The sequence below is a fragment of the Ranitomeya variabilis genome, chromosome 2 (genome assembly GCF_051348905.1).
Source record: "Ranitomeya variabilis isolate aRanVar5 chromosome 2, aRanVar5.hap1, whole genome shotgun sequence".
Taxonomy (NCBI): domain Eukaryota; kingdom Metazoa; phylum Chordata; class Amphibia; order Anura; family Dendrobatidae; genus Ranitomeya; species Ranitomeya variabilis.
This window is the reverse complement of record NC_135233.1, coordinates 931,122,305-931,145,985: the sequence shown is the minus strand read 5'-3', so window position 1 is coordinate 931,145,985 and position 23,681 is coordinate 931,122,305. Positions and strand designations below refer to the sequence as shown.

General features: G+C 42.8%; 1 protein-coding gene across 2 annotated transcripts in view; it reads left to right on the top strand.

Moving 5' to 3' along the window:
* The window catches only part of RSRC1 (arginine and serine rich coiled-coil 1), a 464,928-nt gene that overhangs the window by 65,862 nt on the left and 375,385 nt on the right, over positions 1 to 23,681 (top strand). For both annotated transcript variants that reach the window (XM_077290682.1, XM_077290681.1), the window contains exon 4: positions 7,561 to 7,728. In XM_077290682.1, the coding sequence (XP_077146797.1) occupies positions 7,561 to 7,728 (168 nt within the window). The remainder of the gene's footprint in view (positions 1 to 7,560; positions 7,729 to 23,681) is intronic.

The window sequence follows — 23,681 nt, the reverse complement described above, 5'->3', positions numbered from 1 at the left end:
GAAATGCACACACAGCAGAATACTTACAAGAAGTGGCAGTAAAAGCTATAACGACATGTGAACAAAAATTCAAATGTCTAGTACGCAGTTTGGTCACTGACAATGCTGCAAACGTATCCAAGATGAGAAGAGATTTAGAAGAGCAGGGAGGGAATACAAAGCTGCTAATAACATATGGTTGCAGTGCTCATTTGCTGCACCTCTTAGCCAAAGACTTAAGTGTTCCAGAAATAAAGGCTAATGTTGTTGAAATTGCTAAATACTTCCGTAATAATCATTTTGCTGCAGCAGCTCTGAAAAGGATGGGTGGAACCAAGCTAACGCTCCCACAAGATGTTAGATGGAACTCTGTGGTGGACTGTTTTGAGCAGTATATAAAAAACTGGCCTATTCTGATGACACTTTGTGAAGAAAATCGAGATAAAATAGATGGCACTGTCACGGCCAAAATCCTCAACATTGGGCTTAAGAGAAATGTTGAACATATGCTGAGCTTCCTGAAACCCATCTCTCAAGCTTTAAACAAAATACAGAAAAATAGCTGTTTTATTGCGGATGCTGTTGAAATTTGGAAGGAACTGAGTGAACACTTAAAAACAGAACTACACATGGACAGAATTAAATGACAAGCAGTAAACAAACGAATGGGACAAGCACTGACTCCAGCTCATTTTTTGGCAAATATTGTCAATATCCAATATCAGGGTCAAAACCTAAGTGCTGAGGAAGAGGAGTTAGCTATGACATGGGTATCCAGCAATCATCCATCTTTAATGCCAACTATAATAAACTTCAGAGCTAAGGGGGAACCATTCAAGAAATATATGTTTGCTGAAGATATTTTAAGGAAGGTCACACCAGTAAACTGGTGGAAGTCACTTAAGCGCTTGGATTTAGAGACTGTTCAAGTAATGATTTCACTTTTAACAGCAGTAGCTTCTTCTGCAGGCGTTGAAAGAATATTCTCTTCCTTTGGACTCATTCATTCTAAATTGAGAAATTGGTTGGGACCCAATAAAGCAGGAAAGCTTGTTTTTCTTTTCCAGATTATGAATAGGAACAAAGAAGAAGATGATGATGAAGATGACGACAAGTGAGCTACAGAGGACAGCAGGGACAGTAGTATTTAAGTTTTTCATGTGTCGGCTGGGCTGACAGTCTAAGTTTCTTAAAATATATATATATTTTGTTTAGCCAAATTAGTTAACAAACATGGATGTTTGTTTAAGCAAATAACTTGTAAGCTGTAATGTCGTTATTGTTTCAGTTGAATAAATCTATTTAAATTGTTATTAAGGTCAGGATTATTTTTCTCCTTCCTAAGTACAACAGAACAGTGGTGTCCAAATATGAATGATTAACCCATTAAACTGGGGAGAAAAAAGTAATATAAAAAGTGATTCTAAAAATCTTCATCTACTTGCATGTTAAAGTAGCAAGAACTAGTTTAGGTAGAAACTTTGATTTAAATCACTGATTTAAATCAAGCCTTACTGACTAGTGATTTAAATCGTGATTTAAATCAGTTAGATTTAAATCAAATCCACCCTGCCAGCATCCCACTGTTAAAGTCCCTCTCTATGTGAGCTACCACAGCCTATGGTGCTGTCTGCAAAAATCAGAAAGGCCTCTCTAAGATGCTAATTGGGCAGCTTTGTGACACTTTTTATTGGAAGGAGAGAGTGCTTGTCACAGTATAACAAATCAGAGGCCTTCAGTGTTGATACTGGTGCTGAAGCTGAGCCATCATACTAATATCCCCTTCTAAGGGCTAATCGTTTGCAGCACATAAAATCTGCATTTAGCCTAGGGAGGGAGAGCGAGTCGTAGGAGCAGGATGAGTGACAGAATCCAGTCTGTAGACAGGGATTAGGTCTGTGCAGTTTGTTGGCAAATATATAGCTATAGTTTGTTTGTGAGTGCTGGAAAAATTGAATGTATTTTGATCCATAAAGTATTACCGTATATACTTGAGTATAAGCCGAGATTTTCAGACCACTTTTTTGGGCTGAAAGTGACCCTCTCTGCTTACACTCGAGTCAGTGTCGGTGTGGGGTCGGCGGGTGAGGGGGAGCGGCGGCTGTGATATACTCACCTGTTCCTGGCGCTGTCCCTACATCTCCGATGGTCTCCGGGCAGCTCTTCCTGTGTTCAGCGGTCACGTGGTACCGCTCATTAAAGTCATGAATATGCACGCATATTCATGACTGTAATGTGCGGTACGTGACCGCTGATGCCGCCGGCTCCCGGAGACCATCTGACAGTGAGACGCTGCCAGGGACCGCGCCGGGAGCAGGTAAGTATATCAGGGGAGGGGGAGCATTGCGTGATAGTCACCTGTCCCCCGTTCCACCGCTGCGCGCTGCTCTTTCTTCCGTCCCCTGGCTGTGACTGTTCAGGTCAGAGGGCGCGATGACGCGATTAGTGTGCGCGCCGCCCTCTGCCTGAACAGTCAGTGCAGAGGATGGAAGACAGAGCAGCGCACAGCGATGGAACGTGGAAGGTGACTATCGCAAGTGCCGGGGGCCTGAGCGAAGAGAGGTGAGTATGTGATTTTTTTTTATTTTAATCGCAGCACCAGCAAATGGGGCAAATGTGTGGAGCATCTTATGGGGCATAATATGAGGAGCATCTTATGGGGCATATATGAGGAGCATCTTATGGGGCATATATGAGGAGCATCTTATGGGGCATGATGTGTGGAGCATCTCATGTGGCCCCTAATGTGTGGAGCATCTCATGGGGCCCCTAATGTGTGGAGCATCTCATGTGGCCTTTAATGTGTGGAGCATCTCATGTGGCCCCTAATGTGTGGAGCATCTCATGGGGCCCCTAATGTGTGGAGCATCTCATGTGGCCTTTAATGTGTGGAGCATCTCATGTGGCCCCTAATGTGTGGAGCATCTCATGGGGCCCCTAATTTGTGGAGCATCTCATGGGGCCATAATGTGTGGAGCATCTTATGGGGCCATCAACCTTTATGCAGCATTGTATGGGGCAAATGTGTCTATGGAGCATCTTATGGGGCCATTATTAACCTTTGTGCAGCATTATATGGGGCGTATTTTGTATGGAGCATCTTATGGGGCCCTTCATGATCTGTATGGAACATTATATGGGGCTCCTGATTCAATATGGATATTCAATAACCCGTAACTTACTGATGTCTCAATTAATTTTACTTTTATTGGTATCTATTTTTACTCTTGAAATTTACCGGTAGCTGCTGCATTTTCCACCCTAGGCTTATACTCGAGTCAATAAGTTTTCCCACTTTTTTGTGGCAAAATCTGGGGGGTCGGCTTATGCTCGGGTTGGCTTATACTCGAGTATATACGGTATGTTCTTTGAGGTCCTTTTTCTGTTGCATAACACACTCAAAAATCGTTGAAACATTTTCCTGGGATACATTTCTCAGCCATACACTATTCCGTAATGTGGAGTCAATTTCTTTAATCTCTAAATGTGAACAAAAGCTATCATGCAAATTGCCTCTTCAGAGAAAAAAAGGACTTAAACTCTATAGTGCCATCTGTTGGAAGTAGCGATCCTACAAGTCACAATCAACCCTTTTAAAGGGAACCTGTCACCCCCTAAATCGAAGGTGAGCTAAGCCCACCAGCATTAGAGGCTTTCTGGAATGCTGTAGATAAGCCCCCGATGTATCCTGAAAGATGAGAAAAAGAGGTTAGATTTTACTCACCCAGGGGCGGTCCCGCTGCGGTCCGGTCCGATAGGCGTTGTGGTCCGGTCCGGGGCCTCCCATCTTCTTACGATGACGTCCTCTTGTCTTCACACTGCGGCTCCAGCGTAGGCGTACTTTGTCTGCCCTGTTGAGGGCAGAGCAAAGTACTGCAGTTCGCAGGCGCCGGGAAAGGTCAGAGACAGGGCAGACAAAGTACGCTTGCGCCAGAGCCGCAGCGTGTATACAAGATGACGACGTCATCGTAAGAAGATGGGAGGCCCCGGACCGCGACGCCCATCGTATCGGGACCGCCCCTGGGTGAGTATAATCTAACCTCTTTTTCTCATTTTTCAGGATACATCGGGGGCTTATCTACAGCATTACAGAATGCTGTAGATAAGCCTCTGATGCTGGTGGGCCTAGCTCACCTTCGAATTTGGGGGTGACAGGTTCCCTTTAACGAGTCTTGCAATATGACTTTGGATAAATAGCCAAATCAGTATCTCAGTTCGCAGACACGGTGTTTCTGGCTGTTGGCCCTTATCAGTGCGAAGCATGAGAACTGATTTGGCTCGGTGAGAGGCTCTGGACTGAGATCTAAGGGGTAAGGTTTCTCCTTGTGGAGAGTGACATACCTGCTCTGGCTTGTCAAGGTAAGGAGGCTTATTCGCCGTGCAATGCTCCTCTGGGAAATTTAATATGCAAATTGCCTCTTCAGAGAAAAAGAGGACTTGAACTCTATAGCGCCACCTGTTGGAAGTAGCGATCCTACAAGTCACAATCATCCCTTTAAACGAGTCTAAAGCTATTGAAAATTTTGTAAGCCTCTATTTCTCAGACATACACTGTTACATGGTCTGTTAACATTTCTTGATCTCCAAAAGTGAACAAAAGATTTTAAAAATTTTGTAGATCTACATTTCTCAGACATACAGACATTCCTCCTCTGTAAGCATGCACACACAGTGTTCACTACTGAATGCTGAGGCTCATGCACTTAAAGATTACATCCTGACACCAGTGCCAGCATCAGGACATACTTTGTGGGCGGAATTAGCGTGCATGTGGCACGGCCCCCGAAGGATGGTATAAATAAAGAAATGACCCTTGGCCAAAATATTGCTATCAAAATCACATCAATGTGGGACCGGATTCATGCACCCGCGCTATGGTTCAATTATGTAGCACAATGCATGGTCTGGCTAAGGGTAGTTTGACCTGAACTACACCTTCTCAAGTGTGACTATGAGGCTATTGATTTCGGAACCCACAGTCAGTCCATGCATCACAGCCCACAGCAGACGATGTGTAAATGAAGCCTTAATATCTGTAAAATTCCTGGGTTGTTCTTAGAAACCCTGGGATAAGTCTAGCTCATGGCCCAAAGGTGTAAAGCACAACACAGTAATTAAAAAAAAAAAAATCAAAATAAAACCCTGTAACAATTCTGGAGTTTATATCAGGAATAGAGCTGGAGTGACAGAGGCTTCAGGTCCACAGCTTCAATTGAATTTCAATTCAAATGCTGATTTCTCAGTAACCGAGGAATGGACTGGCCATTTAAAAGCATTGCTTGAGTTAGCTGTAAAAGAGCTACATGCACATATAAATAGTTTGGGGGTTAAAATCCTACTGACTGCCTTTAAAACAAATAAACATTTTGTATGTCGGAAGTTGTTATTGGTGACACTTGGTGTCCCTTAGCAGCATCCTACTAAAAGCAGTTGGGTAAACATGGTGAACAGGTAGTACTTTGGTATGATTGGATTTTAGGGCTTTATTGTTTGGTTTTTTTTTTTTTTTTTAGTAATCTATCACTTCATTGTCATAAATGTTTATGATTAGTGATGAGCGAATATACTCGTTACTCAAGATTTCCCAAACATGCTTGGGGGTCCTCCGAGTATTTTTTAGTGCTCGGAAATTTAGTTTTTATTGCCGCAGCTGAATGATTTACAACTGTTAGCCAGCATAAGTACATGTGGGGGTTGCCTGGTTGCTAGGGAATCCCCACATGTAGTTATGCTGGCTAACAGATGTAAATCATTCAGCTGCGGCAATAAAAACTAAATTTCCGAGCACTAAAAAATACTCGGCGGACACCCGAGCGTGCTCGAGAAATCTCGAGTAACGAGTATATTCGCTCATCACTATTTATGATGCATTCAGCAAGATGTATGCAAATTGCCTCTTCAGAGGAAAAGAGGACTTAAACTCTATAGCGCCACCTGTTGGAAGTAGCGATCATACAAGTCACAATCAACCCTTTAACGAGTCAAAAAAGCCAAATTAGTATTTCAATTCGCAGACATGGTGTTTCGGGCTGTTGGCCCTCGTCAGTGCGAAGCATGAGAACTAATTTGGCTAGGTGAGAGGCTCTGGACTGGGGTCTAAGGGGTAACGTTTCTCCTTATGGAAAGTGACACACCAGCAAGATGAACATACATACATTTTAACTGGGGGGGATGGAATGGTGGCCATCAAAATACAGCTGCCGGCCCAAGCACTACGTTCATCTGGAAACCACCTGAGGGCCTGATAAACCGTATATGGCTCTTGACCTAAGTTCCCCACCCTGCCTTACACAGTACCACTCAGTAACATTACCTATCATCAATATTAATATCAGTGTGCCATCAATGTTAATCAATGCCTCTTTAAGATTTAAAGATTTGAAGTCTGAAGCATAAAGTTTAAAGATTTTTTTTAAATATTTAATTATATGGAGCAGTGTGTTAAGACAGTGCAAACCTTAACCAGTTACCGGTCCAAAGCCTGGCAAATTGTAAATTCATTTGTAAACTATAAGGCTTCGTTCTCACAATGAGTATTTGGTCAGTTTTTGATGCTTCAGATTTTCCTCAGCATTTGTGCAACAATAAGTCAAACAGGTTGTCCATTACTTTTACATTGATGGCCTATCCTTGGGATAGGTCATCAATGTCTGATTGGCCGGGGTCCGGCACCACCGCCAATCAGCTGTTATCAGTGGCGGCCGCCTGTGTTTACTTGTGGAGCTGTAGTGGTCGCTGCAGGGTACTGCACATTTGCCTCATTGATTTGTCTAGGAGGCAGATGCGTAGTACCCTGCGGGAGCTACTACAAATAGACAGCCAGCTCTGCAAGTAAGTACCTCCGGCCGGTCGCGGCCACCATCAATAACGGCTGATCGGCAGGGGTGACGGACTGCGGCCGATCAGAAATTGATGACTTATCCTAAAGATAGGCCATGAATGTAAAAATAGTGGACATCTTCATTAAGTTAGGTTGTTTGTATTTTTAAAAAAATGTTTTTATTGCACTTTTTCACTTTTTAAGCTGCTAGCTTTGGTCAATTTTAGATGTCATGTTTTGAAAACTTCCTACAACCTGGCTTTGATAAAACTTTATTGATAGACTCATGTAGAGATAACTTGTGTTCTTTTTATTTTTCCATTTCAGAAACCCAATAAAAACACATACATGCTTGTTTTTTTTCATCTGCGGATTTTCCTCATCTTATTCAAATCTATGAATGAAATCCGCAAATAAAATTAATATTTATTGCAAGAGCAATAGAAATGTTCTAAATTTAAAAATCACATCGCATGTAATTTTCTGCAGCATAAAAAAAGCTAAGGGGGCATTGAGATTTATATCACTGCCATGTATTTTCTCAGAACTGTAATGCCCTGCCCTAAAAATTTGCAGCAGAAAAATCGGACCAATACTCATCTTGAGATTTTTTTCTTAATACAGCCAGGAGTTATCAGTCCAAGACTAGGAATGCAGTGTATTATATTTTACACAAAGAGTTGCGTAATATTGGTATTTGTATATTGTGAAATGGTCCATTATGTAACGAAAGTTTGTAACCGTTAATATTTTGGCAACAGATCCAAGTCAAGACATCGGCAGAGGTCTCGCAGCCGTAGCAGTGATCGCTCTAGTCGAAGAAGGTCTCGCAGCAAGTCGTATGAAAGAGAAAGACGAAAAGGCAGAATGAAGGAGAAGACCAGAGAGAAAGAGAGAAGAAAAGAAAAAGAGTCCACTTCCAAATTTAAGTAAGTCTCCTAATATTAAACCAAGTAAACTAATGAGCTTAAAAGTATTTTTTAAAATCCAACTACCAGAGCCTTTCTCTCTCCCAACATCTGCCATCGAGGGAAAGTTGAGCTGTTCCCATACACATGTAAATGATCAGCTGATCCCAGATTCATCAACATTGACGTGTGTGTTCTCCATTAACAGAGCAATAATTAGTGTGGTACAGACTTCAGAATAGTAATCTGTTAGAGTAGGCTCAATCTGTGGCTTTATCCTCCTCTGTATTGTATCCCATATCTGATTGTTTTGATTGTTTGATGTATGTGCGGTGGACAGTGGATCTAAAAGTCTACACGCTGTTAAAATGCCACATTTTTGTCATAAAAAACAAAAAAATTATGCCAAAAAAGAAACATTTCGGAACTGTATTCATTTAGCTTTTGTTGGTCCAACCAACTAAATCGGGCATGCTGGATCCTTCTCCACCTCCACGATCCTCTGTCAGGAGTCCCCATACTAATTTAGACTGTCAATATCGTCGGGTTTCACCAACGTTTGTCAAATGTGTATGCAATATAGTACACACTTTTATACAGTGTCTCACTTTTAGAGGTATTGTGAAAATCGAAAGTTATCCCGCGGGTATCCAAGTGATGGGAGATCATTACTAATTGTTGGGGGTCTGACTACTGGAACTGTCATCAAATCAGAGTATGGGTGCGTAGAATACCAAGTCTGCAGAATACTTTCTTGAAAGGAGCGAGGTGCACATGCTTGGCTTCTATTCCATTCATTGTGGAACTGCCAGAGAAAGCGCAGAGTACAGTGCTCGATTTACAGTAGTCCCATAGAAAATTATTTGAGCTGATGTGCACCTCTACAGAGCCCCGTTTTTGTGGATTCCTGGACATCCCAGCGATCAGTCCTCTAGCGATCAGTAAGCTATAACTTTTGATTTTGGAAATGCCCCTTTAAATTTCACCATGCAACTTTTATCTAAGATGATCCTTGGACCCAAACATCAATTTCATCACTTTTATGCCTAGCCTGGTCACACTGAAAAATACATTTTTCTGGTAATGATGCACTGGGCGCATTAACGGATCCGTTACATAGCGTTAGTGCCGCTTAGAAACGTATCCGTTAAACGGAATGCCCTAACGTGATGTGAACCTAGCCTAAGGTGTTTATTCAGCTTGTAAATAAATAGCAACAAATAGTACCCAGCAATCAACATAGTTCGTAAAAGAGGATCAGTAAAATAGTTAAAGAACAATGCATTAATGCTATAAGTGGTTGGTTACATTTCATACAACATTGTCAATGTATAAAAAGCAGTTGGTCAAACCTGTTTTCAAAAGCACCGCAGCCATCCTGTCTCATGTTTTTTAGCGTTTTTATTAAAGGGAATCTATCAGCAGGGGCAGAGAGTCTTCCTCCAGCGATGTCACAGATTAGGCTGTGTGATGTAGCTTCAATACAATCAATGTTTTATCAGCTGGAGATTATCACTGCAGGACTAGGTCTCATTCATGTGCAGGCCAGACAACCTAATGTGCAACACTGATTTGCAGCTTGCTGACAATGTACAGTGTACACAGGAAGCTGCCAGGCAGGCATGTAGGTTTGGTTATACACAGCCCAGCAAACTGAGCGCTGCCATATTTACATTAGACAAAACTGCACCAAGCAGCCCAGTAAGTGACACATCGTTGGATTCAGGCTCTCTTGTCCTATATAATGGCTGCTATCTGATTACAGAACACAACCTGCTGACATGTTCCCTTATACAAAATATCTAGCTCTGATTTTATATATTGGGAATTGTATTCTATATATGTTACATCAATGTGTCAGTTTCACAGTCCTAGGCTCTGCCAGCTCCACTTTCAGTGAGCATTTATTGTGTCAGATGCGGAACTCTGTGTTAACCCCTTCCCAACTTTGTTATTTTTTTGTATTTGTTCTTTATTTCTTTTTTCCTCCCCTGCTTCCAAGATAAATAACTTCATTTTTGCATCAACATAGCAGTATGAGGGCTTGGTTTTTGCAAAGCAGTAGTTTGAAATACATCATGCACTTTACCATATAATGTACTGAAAAACAGGAAAAAAGTGAAATGATGAATAAATTGCTACACCGCCATTGCTTTTGCTTATTTAGTTACTACGGTAGTAGAATACCCGTGGCTTCGCTCGCAGAAAATATGTTAAATTGTTGGTTATGGTAGCTAAAGTAAATTTTTCAGTGTCATCCTGAAATTGACATTTTCAGAGTGCTACAGTAATACAGTAATTTTTTTTTCCACTTTTTATAAATTTTTTATTATTTTGGCATTTTACTAATTTGTCATAACATTGTTGTTGTCTAGTTGCCCATAGCAACCAATCAGAGCTCAGCTTTCACTTTACCTCAGCAGCTTCAGTGACGAAAGCTCCCTGTATAGCAATAATGACAATCTTACTATGAGGCATTTTTTTTGCCTGACCAATATTGCTGCTCAGTAATGTTCATCCTTGTGTGTAGGGTGCCTCCATCTGTGTGTTTGTGTGTGTGGTGCGCATGTGGTATTTATGGGGTGGTGGTGTTTGTGTTGTGTGTGTCTAGAGTGGTCTGGTGTTTGTGTGGTGTGTTGTGGCATTTGTGTGGTGTTGTGCTTGTAGTTTGGTGTGTGTGCTGTCTGTGTGATGTTTGTTTGGTGTTTGTGAAATGTTTGTATGGTGGTGCGGCCGCTTTAGCAGAGACACTTTGGCGCCGTCGCTATAATCCGTCCCTGTCAGTCACAACTGTTGTTTTTCCCTCAGCACTTTTACTTTCACCTTCACATTTCACGATTATATGTATACTAGCTGAAGAGCCCGGCGTTGCCTGGGCATAGTAAATATCTGTGGTTAGTTAGGGCACCTCACTTCTCTTATTTTCCCGTCACGCCTCTCAATTTCCCCCCTCACATCTTTCATTTTCCCCTCACATCTCTCATTTTCTCCCTCACACCTCTCATTTTCCCCTTCACTCCTCTTATTTTCCCTCACTCCTCTCATTCCCCACTAACACTTGTCATTTCGACCTCACATCTGTCATTTTCTGATCACTCCAGTATTTTCCCTCACTCCTCTCATTTTGCACTCACACCTTTTCATTTTCACCTCACACCTCTCATTTTCCCCTCAGTATATACATGTTTGTCATCTCCCTTATCTATAGTATACACCTGTATGTCATCTCCTGTATATAGTATATATCTGTATGTCATCTCCCCTGTATATAGTATATACCTGCTGTATGTCATCTCCTCTATATACCTATGAGTCATCTCCTCTTTTATATAGTATATACCTGCTGTATGTCATCTGTATATAGTATATACGTGTGTCATCTCCTGTATATAGTATATACAGTGGGGCAAAAAAGTATTTAGTCAGTCAGCAATAGTGCAAGTTCCACCACTTAAAAAGATGAGAGGCGTCTGTAATTTACATCATAGGTAGACCTCAACTATGGGAGACAAACTGATAAAAAAAAATCCAGAAAATCACATTGTCTGTTTTTTTATCATTTTATTTGCATATTATGGTGGAAAATAAGTATTTGGTCAGAAACAAACAATCAAGATTTCTGGCTCTCACAGACCTGTAACTTCTTCTTTAAGAGTCTCCTCTTTCCTCCACTCATTACCTGTAGTAATGGCACCTGTTTAAACTTGTTATCAGTATAAAAAGACACCTGTGCACACCCTCAAACAGTCTGACTCCAAACTCCACTATGGTGAAGACCAAAGAGCTGTCCAAGGACACCAGAAACAAAATTGTAGCCCTGCACCAGGCTGGGAAGACTGAATCTGCAATAGCCAACCAGCTTGGAGTGAAGAAATCAACAGTGGGAGCAATAATTAGAAAATGGAAGACATTCAAGACCACTGATAATCTCCCTCGATCTGGGGCTCCACGCAAAATCCCACTCCGTGGGGTCAGAATGATCACAAGAACGGTGAGCAAAAATCCCAGAACCACGCGGGGGGACCCAGTGAATGAACTGCAGAGAGCTGGGACCAATGTAACAAGGCCTACCATAAGTAACACACTACGCCACCATGGACTCAGATCCTGCAGTGCCAGACGTGTCCCACTGCTTAAGCCAGTACATGTCCGGGCCCGTCTGAAGTTTGCTAGAGAGCATTTGGATGATCCAGAGGAGTTTTGGGAGAATGTCCTATGGTCTGATGAAACCAAACTGAAACTGTTTGGTAGAAACACAAATTGTCGTGTTTGGAGGAAAAAGAATACTGAGTTGCATCCATCAAACACCATACCTACTGTAAAGCATGGTGGTGGAAACATCATGCTTTGGGGCTGTTTCTCTGCAAAGGGGCCAGGACGACTGATCCGGGTACATGAAAGAATGAATGGGGCCATGTATCGTGAGATTTTGAGTGCAAACCTCCTTCCATCAGCAAGGGCATTGAAGATGAAACGTGGCTGGGTCTTTCAACATGACAATGATCCAAAGCACACCGCCAGGGCAACGAAGGAGTGGCTTCGTAAGAAGCATTTCAAGGTCCTGGAGTGGCCTAGCCAGTCTCCAGATCTCAACCCTATAGAAAACCTTTGGAGGGAGTTGAAAGTCCGTGTTGCCAAGCGAAAAGCCAAAAACATCACTGCTCTAGAGGAGATCTGCATGGAGGAATGGGCCAACATACCAACAACAGTGTGTGGCAACCTTGTGAAGACTTACAGAAAACGTTTGACCTCTGTCATTGCCAACAAAGGATATACCGTATTACTAAGTATTGAGATGAAATTTTGTTTCTGACCAAATACTTATTTTCCACCATAATATGCAAATAAAATGATAAGACAATGTGATTTTCTGGATTTTTATTTCTCAGTTTGTCTCCCATAGTTGAGGTCTACCTATGATGTAAATTACAGACACCTCTCATCTTTTTAAGTGGTGGAACTTGCACTATTGCTGACTGACTAAATACTTTTTTGCCCCACTGTACCTGTATGTCATCTCCTATATATAGTATATACCTGTATGTCATCTCCTCCTGTATATAGTATATACCTGTGTGTCATCTCCCCTGTATATAGTATGTACCTGTACGTCATCTCCTCCTGTATTAGACCTCGTTCACACATTATTTGGTCAGTATTTTTACCTCAGTATTTGTGCGCTAAATTGGCAGCCTGATAAAACCCCAGCCAACAGGAAGCCCACCCCCTGGCAGTATATATTAGCTCACACATACACATAATAGGTCATGTGACTGACAGCTGCCGTATTTCCTATATGGTACAGTTGTTGCTCTTGTAGTTTGTCTGCTTATTAATCAGATTTTTATTTTTGAAGGATAATACCAGACTTGTGTGTGTTTTAGGGCGAGTTTCATGTGTCACGTTGTGTGTGTTGAGTTTTGTGTGGCAACATGCGTGTAGCAACTCTTTGTGTGTCGAGTTGCATGTGACAGGTTAGTGTAGCAAGTTGTGTGTAGCAAGTTGTGTGCAGCAAGTTTTGCGTGTGGCGAGTTTTATGTTTGGTGCGTTTTGAGTATGTGCAAGTTTTGTGTGAGGTAACTTTTGCATGTGTAGCAACTTTTGTGCATGTGGCAATCTTTCCGCGTGTGCAAGTTTTGCGTGTGGCGAGTTTTCCATGAGGTGAGTTTTGCATGTGGCGAGTTTTGCATGTGGCGAATTTTGCGCGTGGCAAGTTTTGAGCGGTGACTTTTGTGTTTCGACTTTTATGTGGCGAGGTTGGTGTATGTGTGGTCAAATGTGTGCTGAGGGTGGTATATGTGTTCAAGCACGTGGTAGTGTGAGGCGCATTTTGTGTGTGTTCATGTCCCCGTGTGTGGTGAGTATCCCATGTCCGGGCCCCACCTTAGCAACTGTACAGTATATACTCTTTGGCGCCATCGCTCTCACTCTTTAAGTTCCCCTTTTTCACATCTGGCAGCTGTCAATTTGCCTCCAACACTTTTCCTTTCACTTTTTCCCCGTTATGTAGATAGGGGCAAAATTTTTTGGTGAATTGGAAAGCGCGGGGTTAAAATTTCACCTCACAACATAGCCTATGACGCTCTCAGGGTCCAGATGTGTGACTGTGCAAAATTTTGTGGCTGTAGCTGCGACGGTGCGGATGCCAATCCCAGACATACACACGCACGCACGCACGCACGCACGCACACACACACACACATTCAGCTTTATATATTAGATGGCCTAACTTCAGGGGTCCCAATCTCATGTTGGGGGGACGCTAGCGAGATTTAACGTGCGCAGCATTCTGCTCCTGTGGGTGGAGAGAGGGCGTGCCAAATTTCACCCAAATCGGGTGAGAACTGTGGATTTCTATAGAACGGGCTACTACAGATTTTGGGTTTTATATACGACCCCTGGCAAGAATTTTGGAATCACCAGCCTTGGAGGATGTTCATTCAGTTTTTTAATTTTGTAGGAAAAAAGCAGATCACAGACATGGCACAAAACTAAAGTAATTTCAAATGGCAACTTTCTGTCTTTAAGAAACACCAAGGCCTCATTCTCATTTCCGTCGGTACGGGGACATCGCAAACCGTCGGCCCGACGTACCGACGGTCGTTGTGCAAAATTGTGCACAACGCGGGCAGCGGATACAGTTTTCCGATGCATCCGCTGCCCATTCTGAAGTCCGGGGAGGAGGGGGCGGAGTTCCGTCCGCGCATGCGCGTTTGGAAATGGCGGATCCGACGGACAAAAAAACATTCCCTTGAACGTTTTTTCATCACGACGGTCCGCAAAAACACGACGCATCCGTTGCACGACGGATGCGACGTGTGGCCATCCGTCGCAATCTGTCGTCAATAAAAGTCTATGGCAAAAAAACGCATCCTGCGGGCACATTTGCAGGATCCATTTTTTTACCACACGACGGATTGCGACGGATGGCAAAAAACGGAAATGTGAAAGAGGCCTAAAAGAAATCAAGAACAAATAATGTGGTAGTCAGTAATGGTTACTTTTTTTGAACCAAGCATAAGGAAATAATTATGGAATCACTCAATTCTGAGGAAAAAATTATGGAATCATGAAAAACAGGCAAACAAAAAAACACTCCAACACATCACTGGTATTTTGTTGCACCACCTCTGGCTTTTATAACAGCTTGCAGTCTCTGAGGCATGCACTTAATGAGTGTCAAACAGTACTCTTCATCAATCTGGCTCTAACTTTCTCTGATTGCTGTTGCCAAATCAGCTTTGCAGGTTGGAGCCTTGTCATGGACCATTTTCTTCAACTTCCACCAAAGATTATCAATTGGATAGAGATGCGGACTATTTGCAGGCCATGACATTGACCTTATGTGTCTGTTTTCAAGGAATGTTTTCACAGTTTTTGCTCTATGGCAGGATGCATTATCATCTTGAAAAATGATTTCATCATCCCCAAACATCCTTTCAATTGATGGGGTAAGAAAAGTGTCCAAAATATCAACATAAACTTGTGCATTTATTGAAGATGTAATGACAGCGATCTCCCCAGTGCCTTTACCTGACATGCAGCCCCATATCATCAATGACTGTGGAAATTTGCATGTTCTCTTAAGGCAGTCATCTTTATAAATCTCATTGGAACGGCACCAAACAAAAGTTCCAGCATCTTCACCTTGCCCAATGCAAATTCGCGATTCATCACTGAATATGACTTTCATCCAGTCATCCACAGTCCACGATTGCTTTTCCTTAGGCCATTGTAACCTGTTTTTTTTCTGTTTAGGTGTTGATGGCTTTCGTTTAGCTTTTCTGTATGTAAATTCAATTTCCTTTAGGCAATTTCTTACAGTTCGGTCACAAATGTTGACTCCAGTTTCTACACATTCGTTCCTCATTTGTTTTGTTGTGCATTTCCTGTTTGGAGACATATTGCTTTAAGTTTCCGGTCTTGATGCTTTGGTGCCTTCCTGTTGTGAATTCCGCTCTTGGGCTCCCTCCGGTGGTTGTGAGTAGCACTTTTGTGAGTTCTACTCTTGGGCTCCCTCCTGTGGTTTTGAGTGGTATAGCTGCTTCTTGGATTTAGCATTTGCAGCTGCTTCCACTGATCGTCTTTCTGGCTCGGCTATTTTAGTCTGGCCTTTTGCCCTCAATCAATGCCAGTTGTCAATTGTTCCTGCCTGGAGCCACTGCTCTTTTGGATTTCCCTGACACTCTGTCCAGTTCAGCAAAGATAAGTCCTTGCTTGTCCTTTTGCAGTCCATTTGTTGTGGACTTTATTGTTCAGCACATTCTATGTTTTGCTCATTTGTCCAGCTTATCAGTATGGATCTATTTAGCTAAGCTGGAAGCTCTGGGCTGCAGATTTTGCCCTCCACACCTTTAGTCAGGTGTGGAGATTTTTGCATATCTCTGCGGTGGACTTTTTCTAGTTTTTATTACTGACCGCACAGTGTTTCTTTCCTTACTGTCTATCTAGCTAGAATTGGCCTCCTTTGCTAAAATCTTGTTTCATACTACGTATGTCATTTCCTTCTCCTCTCACAGTCAATATTTGTGGGGGGCTGTCCTATCCTTTGGGGATTTTCTCTGAGGCAAGATAGCTTTCCTGTTTCTACCTAGTGGTAGCTAGTTCTCCGGCTGTGACGAGGTGTCCAGGGAGTGACAGGAACATCCCACGGCTACTTCTAGTGTTGTGTTAAGATCAGGAACTGCGGTCTGTATAGTTACCACCTGCTCAGAGCTAGTCGCATGTCGCTCCTAAATTACCAGTCCATAACAGTACAACTGGCCAAAAATGAGTTGAATGCATCTCAAAAGAAGGAAAAGAAAAAGAGTTCTGAGCCATTTTTTTTTCTTTAGTCTGTTTTGTCTTTTTCCTTCCTCTTAATCTCTGGGTGGATTTGGGCGCGGACATGGATGTTCAGGGTCTGTTTTCTCGTGTGGATCAGCTTGCTGCAAGAGTTCAGAGTATCCAAGATTATGTTGTTCAGACTCCAGCCTTAGAGCCTAGAATTCCTACTCTAGATTTGTTTTACGGGGATAGATCTAAATTTTTTAACTTTAAAAATAACTGCAAATTTTTTTTTGCTCTGAAACCCCGTTCCTCTGGTGACCCCACTCAGCAAGTTAAAATAGTTATTTCTCTGCTGCGTGGTGACCCTCAGGACTGGGCATTCTCCCTTGAGTCAGGGGATCCAGCATTGCTTAATGTAGATGCATTTTTTCAATCGCTCGGATTATTGTATGACGAACCTAACTCTGTGGATCATGCGGAAAAAACCTTGTTGGCTCTGTGCCAGGGTCAGGAAGCGGCAGAATTATACTGCCAGAAATTTAGAAAATGGTCTGTGCTCACTAAATGAAATGAGGACGCTCTGGCAGCAATTTTCAGAAGCCCTTAAAGATGTTATGGTGGGGTTCCCCACGCCTGTTGGTCTGAGCGAATCTATGTCTCTAGCTATTCAGATCGATCGGCGCCTGCAAAGTGGTGCACCATATGGCAGCATCCTCTGAGCGGAGTCCTGAGCCTATGCAATGTGATAGGATTCTGACTAGAGCAGAACAGAGGGGATACTGACGTCAGAATGGGCTGTGTTTTTACTGTGGTGATTCAGCTCATACTGTCTCTGATTGCCCTAAGCGTATTAAGAGGGTCGCTAGATCTGTTACCATTAGTACTGTACAGCCTAAGTTTCTCCTGTCTGTGACCCTCATTTGCTCATTGTCATCTTTCTCTGTCATGGCATTTGTGGATTCAGGCGATGCCCTGAACTTAATGGACTTAGAATTTGCCAGGCGCTGTGGTTTTTCTTTGCAACCTTTGCAGAGCCCTATTCCTTTGAGGGGTATTGATGCTACACCGTTGGCCAAGAATAAACCTCAGTATTGGACTCAGTTGACTATGTGCATGGCTCCAGCGCATCAGGAAGATTGTCGTTTTCTGGTGTTGCATAATTTACATGATGTTGTACTGGGTTTTCCATGGTTACAAGTACACAATCCAGTGTTGGATTGGAAATCGATGTCTGTGACTAGTTGGGGTTGTCAAGGGGTACATAGTGACGTTCCTGTAATGTCAATTTTCTCTTCCCCCTCTTCTGATGTTCCTGAATTTTTGTCAGATTTCCAGGATGTATTCGATGAGCCCAAGTCCAGTTCCCTTCCTCCACATAGGGACTGTGATTGTGATATTGACTTGATTCCAGGCTCTAAGTTCCCTAAGGGCCGACTTTTCAACCTGTCTGTGCCAGAACATACCGCTATGCGGAGCTATGTTAAGGAGTCCTTGGAGAAGGGGCATATTCGTCCGTCTTCGTCACCATTGGGAGCGGGATTCTTTTTTGTTGCCAAGAAGGATGGCTCCTTGAGACCCTGTATTGATTATCGCCTCCTTAATAAGATCACGGTCAAATTCCAATACCCTTTACCTTTGCTCTCTGATTTTGTTTGCTCGGATTAAGGGGGCTAGTTGGTTTACCAAGATTGACCTTCGAGGGGCATATAATCTTGTTCGTATTAAACAGGGTGACGAATGGAAAACTGCATTTAATACGTCCGAAGGCCATTTTGAATACCTGGTGATGCCTTTCGGGCTTTCTAATGCTCCTTCTGTATTTCAGTCCTTCATGCATGACATTTTCCGCAATTATCTTGATAAATTCTTGATTGTGTATTTGGATGATATTTTGATTTTTTCCAATGATTGGGAGTCTCATGTGAAGCAGGTCAGGATGGTATTCCAGATCCTTCGTGATAATGCTCTATTTGTGAAGGAATCTAAGTGCCTATTTGGAGTTCAGAAGGTCTCTTTTTGGGGGTTTATTTTTTTCTCCTTCGTCTATAGAAATGGATCCTGTTAAGGTCCAAGCCATTCATGACTGGACTCAACCCATATCTGTGAAGAGCCTTCAGAAATTTTTAGGCTTTGCTAATTTTTATCGCCGTTTCATTGCCAACTTCTCTAGTGTGGTTAAGCCCCTGACCGATTTGACGAAGAAAGGCGCTGATGTGACAAATTGGTCCTCTGAGGCTGTTGAGGCCTTTCAGGAGCTTAAGCGCCGATTTACTTCTGCCCCTGTCTTGCGTCAGCCGGATGTGTCTCTTCCTTTTCAGGTTGAGGTTGACGCTTCTGAGATTGGGGCAGGGGCCGTTTTGTCACAAAGGAATTCTGATGGTTCCTTGATGAAACCATGTGCCTTCTTTTCCCGAATGTTTTCGCCTGCGGAGCGCAATTATGATGTCGGCAATCGGGAGTTGTTGGCTATGAAGTGGGCATTTGAGGAGTGGCGACATTGGCTTGAGGGGGCCAAGCACCGTATTGTGGTCTTGACCGATCATAAGAATCTGATTTACCTCGAGTCGGCCAAGCGGCTGAACCCTAGACAGGCTCGATGGTCCCTGTTTTTCTCCCGTTTCGATTTTGTGGTTTCATATCTTCCGGGATCTAAGAATGTTAAAGCGGATGCCCTCTCTAGGAGTTTTTTCCCTGATTCTCCTGGAGTACTTGAGCTGGTTGGCATTCTTAGGGAAGGGGTGATTCTTTCTGCCATCTCCCCTGATTTACGGCGGGTGCTTCAGGAATTTCAGGCTGATAAACCTGACCGCTGTCCTGTGGGGAAGCTGTTTTTTCCTGATAGATGGACAAGTAAGGTAATTTCTGAGGTCCATTGTTCGGTGTTGGCCGGTCATCCTGGGATTTTTGGTACCAGAGATTTGGTGGCTAGGTCCTTTTGGTGGCCTTCCTTGTCGCGGGATGTGCGTTCTTTTGTGCAGTCCTGTGGGACTTGTGCCCGGGCTAAGCCTTGCTGTTCCCGCGCTAGTGGGTTGCTTTTGCCTTTGCCTGTCCCTGAGAGGCCCTGGACGCATATTTCCATGGATTTTATTTTGCATCTTCCTGTGTCCCAGAGGATGTCTGTTATCTGGGTGGTTTGTGACCGGTTCTCTAAAATGGTCCATTTGGTACCTTTGCCTGAATTGCCTTCCTCCTCTGATTTGGTTCCATTGTTTTTTCAGCATGTGGTTCGTTTGCATGGCATTCCGGAAAATATTGTGTCTGACAGAGGTTCCCAGTTTGTTTCCAGATTTTGGCGGGCCTTTTGTGCTAGGATGGGCATTAATTTGTCTTTTTCTTCGGCGTTCCATCCTCAGACAAATGGCCAAACTGAGCGAACTAATCAAACCTTGGAAACCTATTTGAGATGCTTTGTGTCTGCTGATCAGGATGATTGGGTGGCTTTCTTGCCGTTGGCTGAGTTTGCCCTTAATAATCGGGCCAGTTCGGCTACTTTGGTTTCGCCTTTTTTTTGTAATTTTGGTTTCCATCCTCGTTTTTCTTCAGGGCAGGTTGAGCCTTCTGATTGTCCTGGTGTAGATTCTGTGATGGACAGGTTACAGCAGATTTGGACTCATGCGGTGGACAATTTGACGTTGTCTCAGGAAAAGGCTCAGCGTTTTGCTAACCGCCGTCGGTGTGTTGGTCCTCGGCTTCGTGTGGGGGATTTAGTCTGGTTATCTTCTCGTCATGTTCCTATGAAGGTTTCTTCCTCTAAGTTCAAGCCTCGGTTTATTGGTCATTATAAGATCTCTGAGATTATCAATCCAGTGTCTTTTCGTTTGGCCCTTCCAGCCTCTTTTGCCATCCACAATGTTTTCCATAGCTCTTTGTTGCGGAGATATGTGGTGCCCGTTGTTACCTCTGTTGATCCTCCTGCCCCGGTGTTGGTTGAGGGGGAGTTGGAATATGTGGTTGAGAAAATTTTGGATTCTCGTTTTTCGAGGCGGAGGCTTCAGTATCTTGTCAAGTGGAAGGGTTATGGCCAGGAGGATAATTCTTGGGTGGTTGCCTCCGATGTCCATGCTGCCGATTTGGTTCGTGCTTTTCACTTGGCTCGTCCTGATCGGCCTGGGGGCTCTGGTGAGGGTTCGGTGACCCCTCCTCAAGGGGGGGGTACTGTTGTGAATTCCGCTCTTGGGCTCCCTCCAGTGGTTGTGAGTAGCACTTTTGTGAGTTCTGCTCTTGGGCTCCCTCCTGTGGTTTTGAGTGGTATAGCTGCTTCTTGGATTTAGCATTAGCAGCTGCTTCCACTGATCGTCTTTCTGGCTCGGCTATTTTAGTCTGGCCTTAGCCCTCAATCAATGCCAGTTGTCAATTGTTCCTGCCTGGAGCCACTGCTCTTTTGGATTTCCCTGACACTCTGTCCAGTTCAGCAAAGATAAGTCCTTGCTTGTCCTTTTGCAGTCCATTTGTTGTGGACTTTACTGTTCAGCACATTCTATGTTTTGCTCATTTGTCCAGCTTATCAGTATGGATCTATTTAGCTAAGCTGGAAGCTCTGGGCTGCAGATTTTGCCCTCCACACCTTTAGTCAGGTGTGGAGGGTTTTTGCATATCTCTGCGGTGGACTTTTTCTAGTTTTTATTACTGACCGCACAGTGTTCTTTCCTTACTATGTATATAGCTAGAAGTGGCCTCCTTTGCTAAATCTTGTTTCATACTACGTATGTCATTTCCTTCTCCTCTCACAGTCAATATTTGTGGGGGGCTGTCCTATCCTTTGGGGATTTTCTCTGAGGCAAGATAGCTTTCCTGTTTCTACCTTTAGGGGTAGCTAGTTCTCCGGCTGTGACGAGGTGTCCAGGGAGTGACAGGAACACCCCACGGCTACTTCTAGTGTTGTGTTAAGATCAGGAACTGCGGTCTGTATAGTTACCACCTGCTCAGAGCTAGTCGCATGTCGCTCCTAAATTACCAGTCCATAACACTTCCTTGGTCTACCAGTATGTTTGCCTTTAGCAACCTTCCCATGTTGTTTGTATTTGGTCCAGATTTTAGACACAGCTGACTGTGAGCAGTCAACATCTTTTGCAACATTGCGTGATGATTTACCCCCTTTTAAGAGTTTGATAATCCTCTCCTTTGTTTCAATTGACATCTCTCGTGTTGGAGCCATGATTCATGTCAGTCTACTTGGTGCAACAGCTCTCCAAGTTGTGATCACTCCTTTTTTGATGCAGATTAACGAGCAGATCTAATTTGATGCAGGTATTAGTTTAGGGAATGAAAATTTACAGGGTGATTCCATAATTTTTACCCTGTGCTTGGTTAAAAAAAAGTAACCATTACTGACTGCCACATTTTTTGTTCTTGATTTCTTTTAGTGTTTCTTAAAGCCAGAAAGTTTCCATTTGAAATTAATTTAGTTTTGTGCCATGTCTGTGATCTGCTTTTTTTCTACAAAATTAAACAACTGAATGAACATCCTCCAAGGCCTTTGATTCCATAATTTTTGCCAGGGGTTGTATATAGATTATGGCATTCATTTTGTGGTAAAAATGACCAGGCAACATTATTCTTCAGGTCAATATCATAACAGAGATACCAAATGTGTATGTATCTTTTGGTTTAATAAAAATAATTCCGAACGTTGTTAAAAAGAAAAATTAGTTTTTTTGGGGTATTTCTGAGACCCGTAACCCTTCTATTTTCCCTTCTATTGAGCTGTGTGAAGGCTTGGGCTTTTTCTTTTTGCATGGTGAGCTGTCTTTTTTTTTTTTCTTCTTAATTTTGGGGTGCATACAACATTTAAACAGTTTTTTTTTATTGCATTTTTGGGGAAGCGGCAGCTTCTGGAAACAGCAATTTTAGAATTTTTTTCTATTCCATTTACCATATGGATTTATTAATTTAATATTTTCATACAATAGACTTTAAGTTGTGCCGATACTAAATATGTTGTTTGGTTGCTTTTTTTTCCCAACTTTTATTTTTTTAATTTTTAGATTGTAAAAAGTCTTGCTCTTATCACTGTTGTTAGAGACTGTGTAAAGCTAGTTTCACATTTGCGTTTAAAAACGCAGCGTTTAAAACGCAAACGCAGGTGGTGAAAAAAATGCATGTAAACGTGGCAAAACGCCGCGTTTTTTAGACGCATGCGTTTTCTCATGCGGTAAAAAACGCGGCGTTTTGCCGCGTTTACATGCGTTTTTTCCTGCGTTTGCGTTTTTGAAACGCATGCTGAGAAGTGTGTGACAGCTGCCAATCATCAAAATCAACAAGAAAACCCACTATAAATAGAAATAGTTAGGGTTAGGATCCCTAGGGTTAGGGTTAGGATTAGGGTTGAGCGACTTTTCCTTTTTTGAGGTTGTCGGGTTTCGCGAAACCCGACTTTCTCAAAAGTCGAGTCGAGTGAAATCGGCCGATCTTCTTGAAAAGTCGGGGTCGGGGGATCGGCCGAAACACGAAACCCAATGCAAGTCAATGGGAACTCAATATATTTTTATATTTACTTCAGCGCGATATAGCAGAAAAGCCGGTAATTCAATTGCCTGCTTTTCATTTCTCCTGCCTAAACCCGACATGATATGAGACATGGTTTACATACAGTAAACCATGTCATATCCCCCTTTTTTCTTGCATATTCCACACTACTAATGTTAGTAGTGTGTATGTGCAAAATTTCGGCTTTGTAGCTATTAAATTTAAGGGTTTAATCGCGGAAAAAATTGGCTTGGGCTCCCGCTCAATTTTCTCCGCCAGAGTCGTAAAGCCAGTGACTGAGGGCAGATATTAATAGCCTAGAGAGGGTCCATGGTTATTGGCCCCCCCTGGCTACAAACATCTGCCCCCAGCCACCCCAGAAAAGGCACATCTGGAAGATGCGCCTATTCTGGCACTTGGCCACTCTCTTCCCACTCCCGTGTAGCGGTGGGATATGGGGTAATGAAGGGTTAATGTCACCTTGCTATTGTAAGGTGACATTAAGCCAGATTAATAATGGAGAGGCGTCAATTATGACACCTATCCATTATTAATCCAATTGTATGAAATGGTTAAAAAAAACACACACACAATATTGCAAAGTATTTTAATGAAATAAACACACCGGTTGTTTTAATATTTTATTGCTCTCTCAATCCACCTGAAGACCCTTGCTCTGTAACAAAGGAAAAATAATAAACCAACAATATACATACCTTCCGTAGATCTGTAACGTCCCA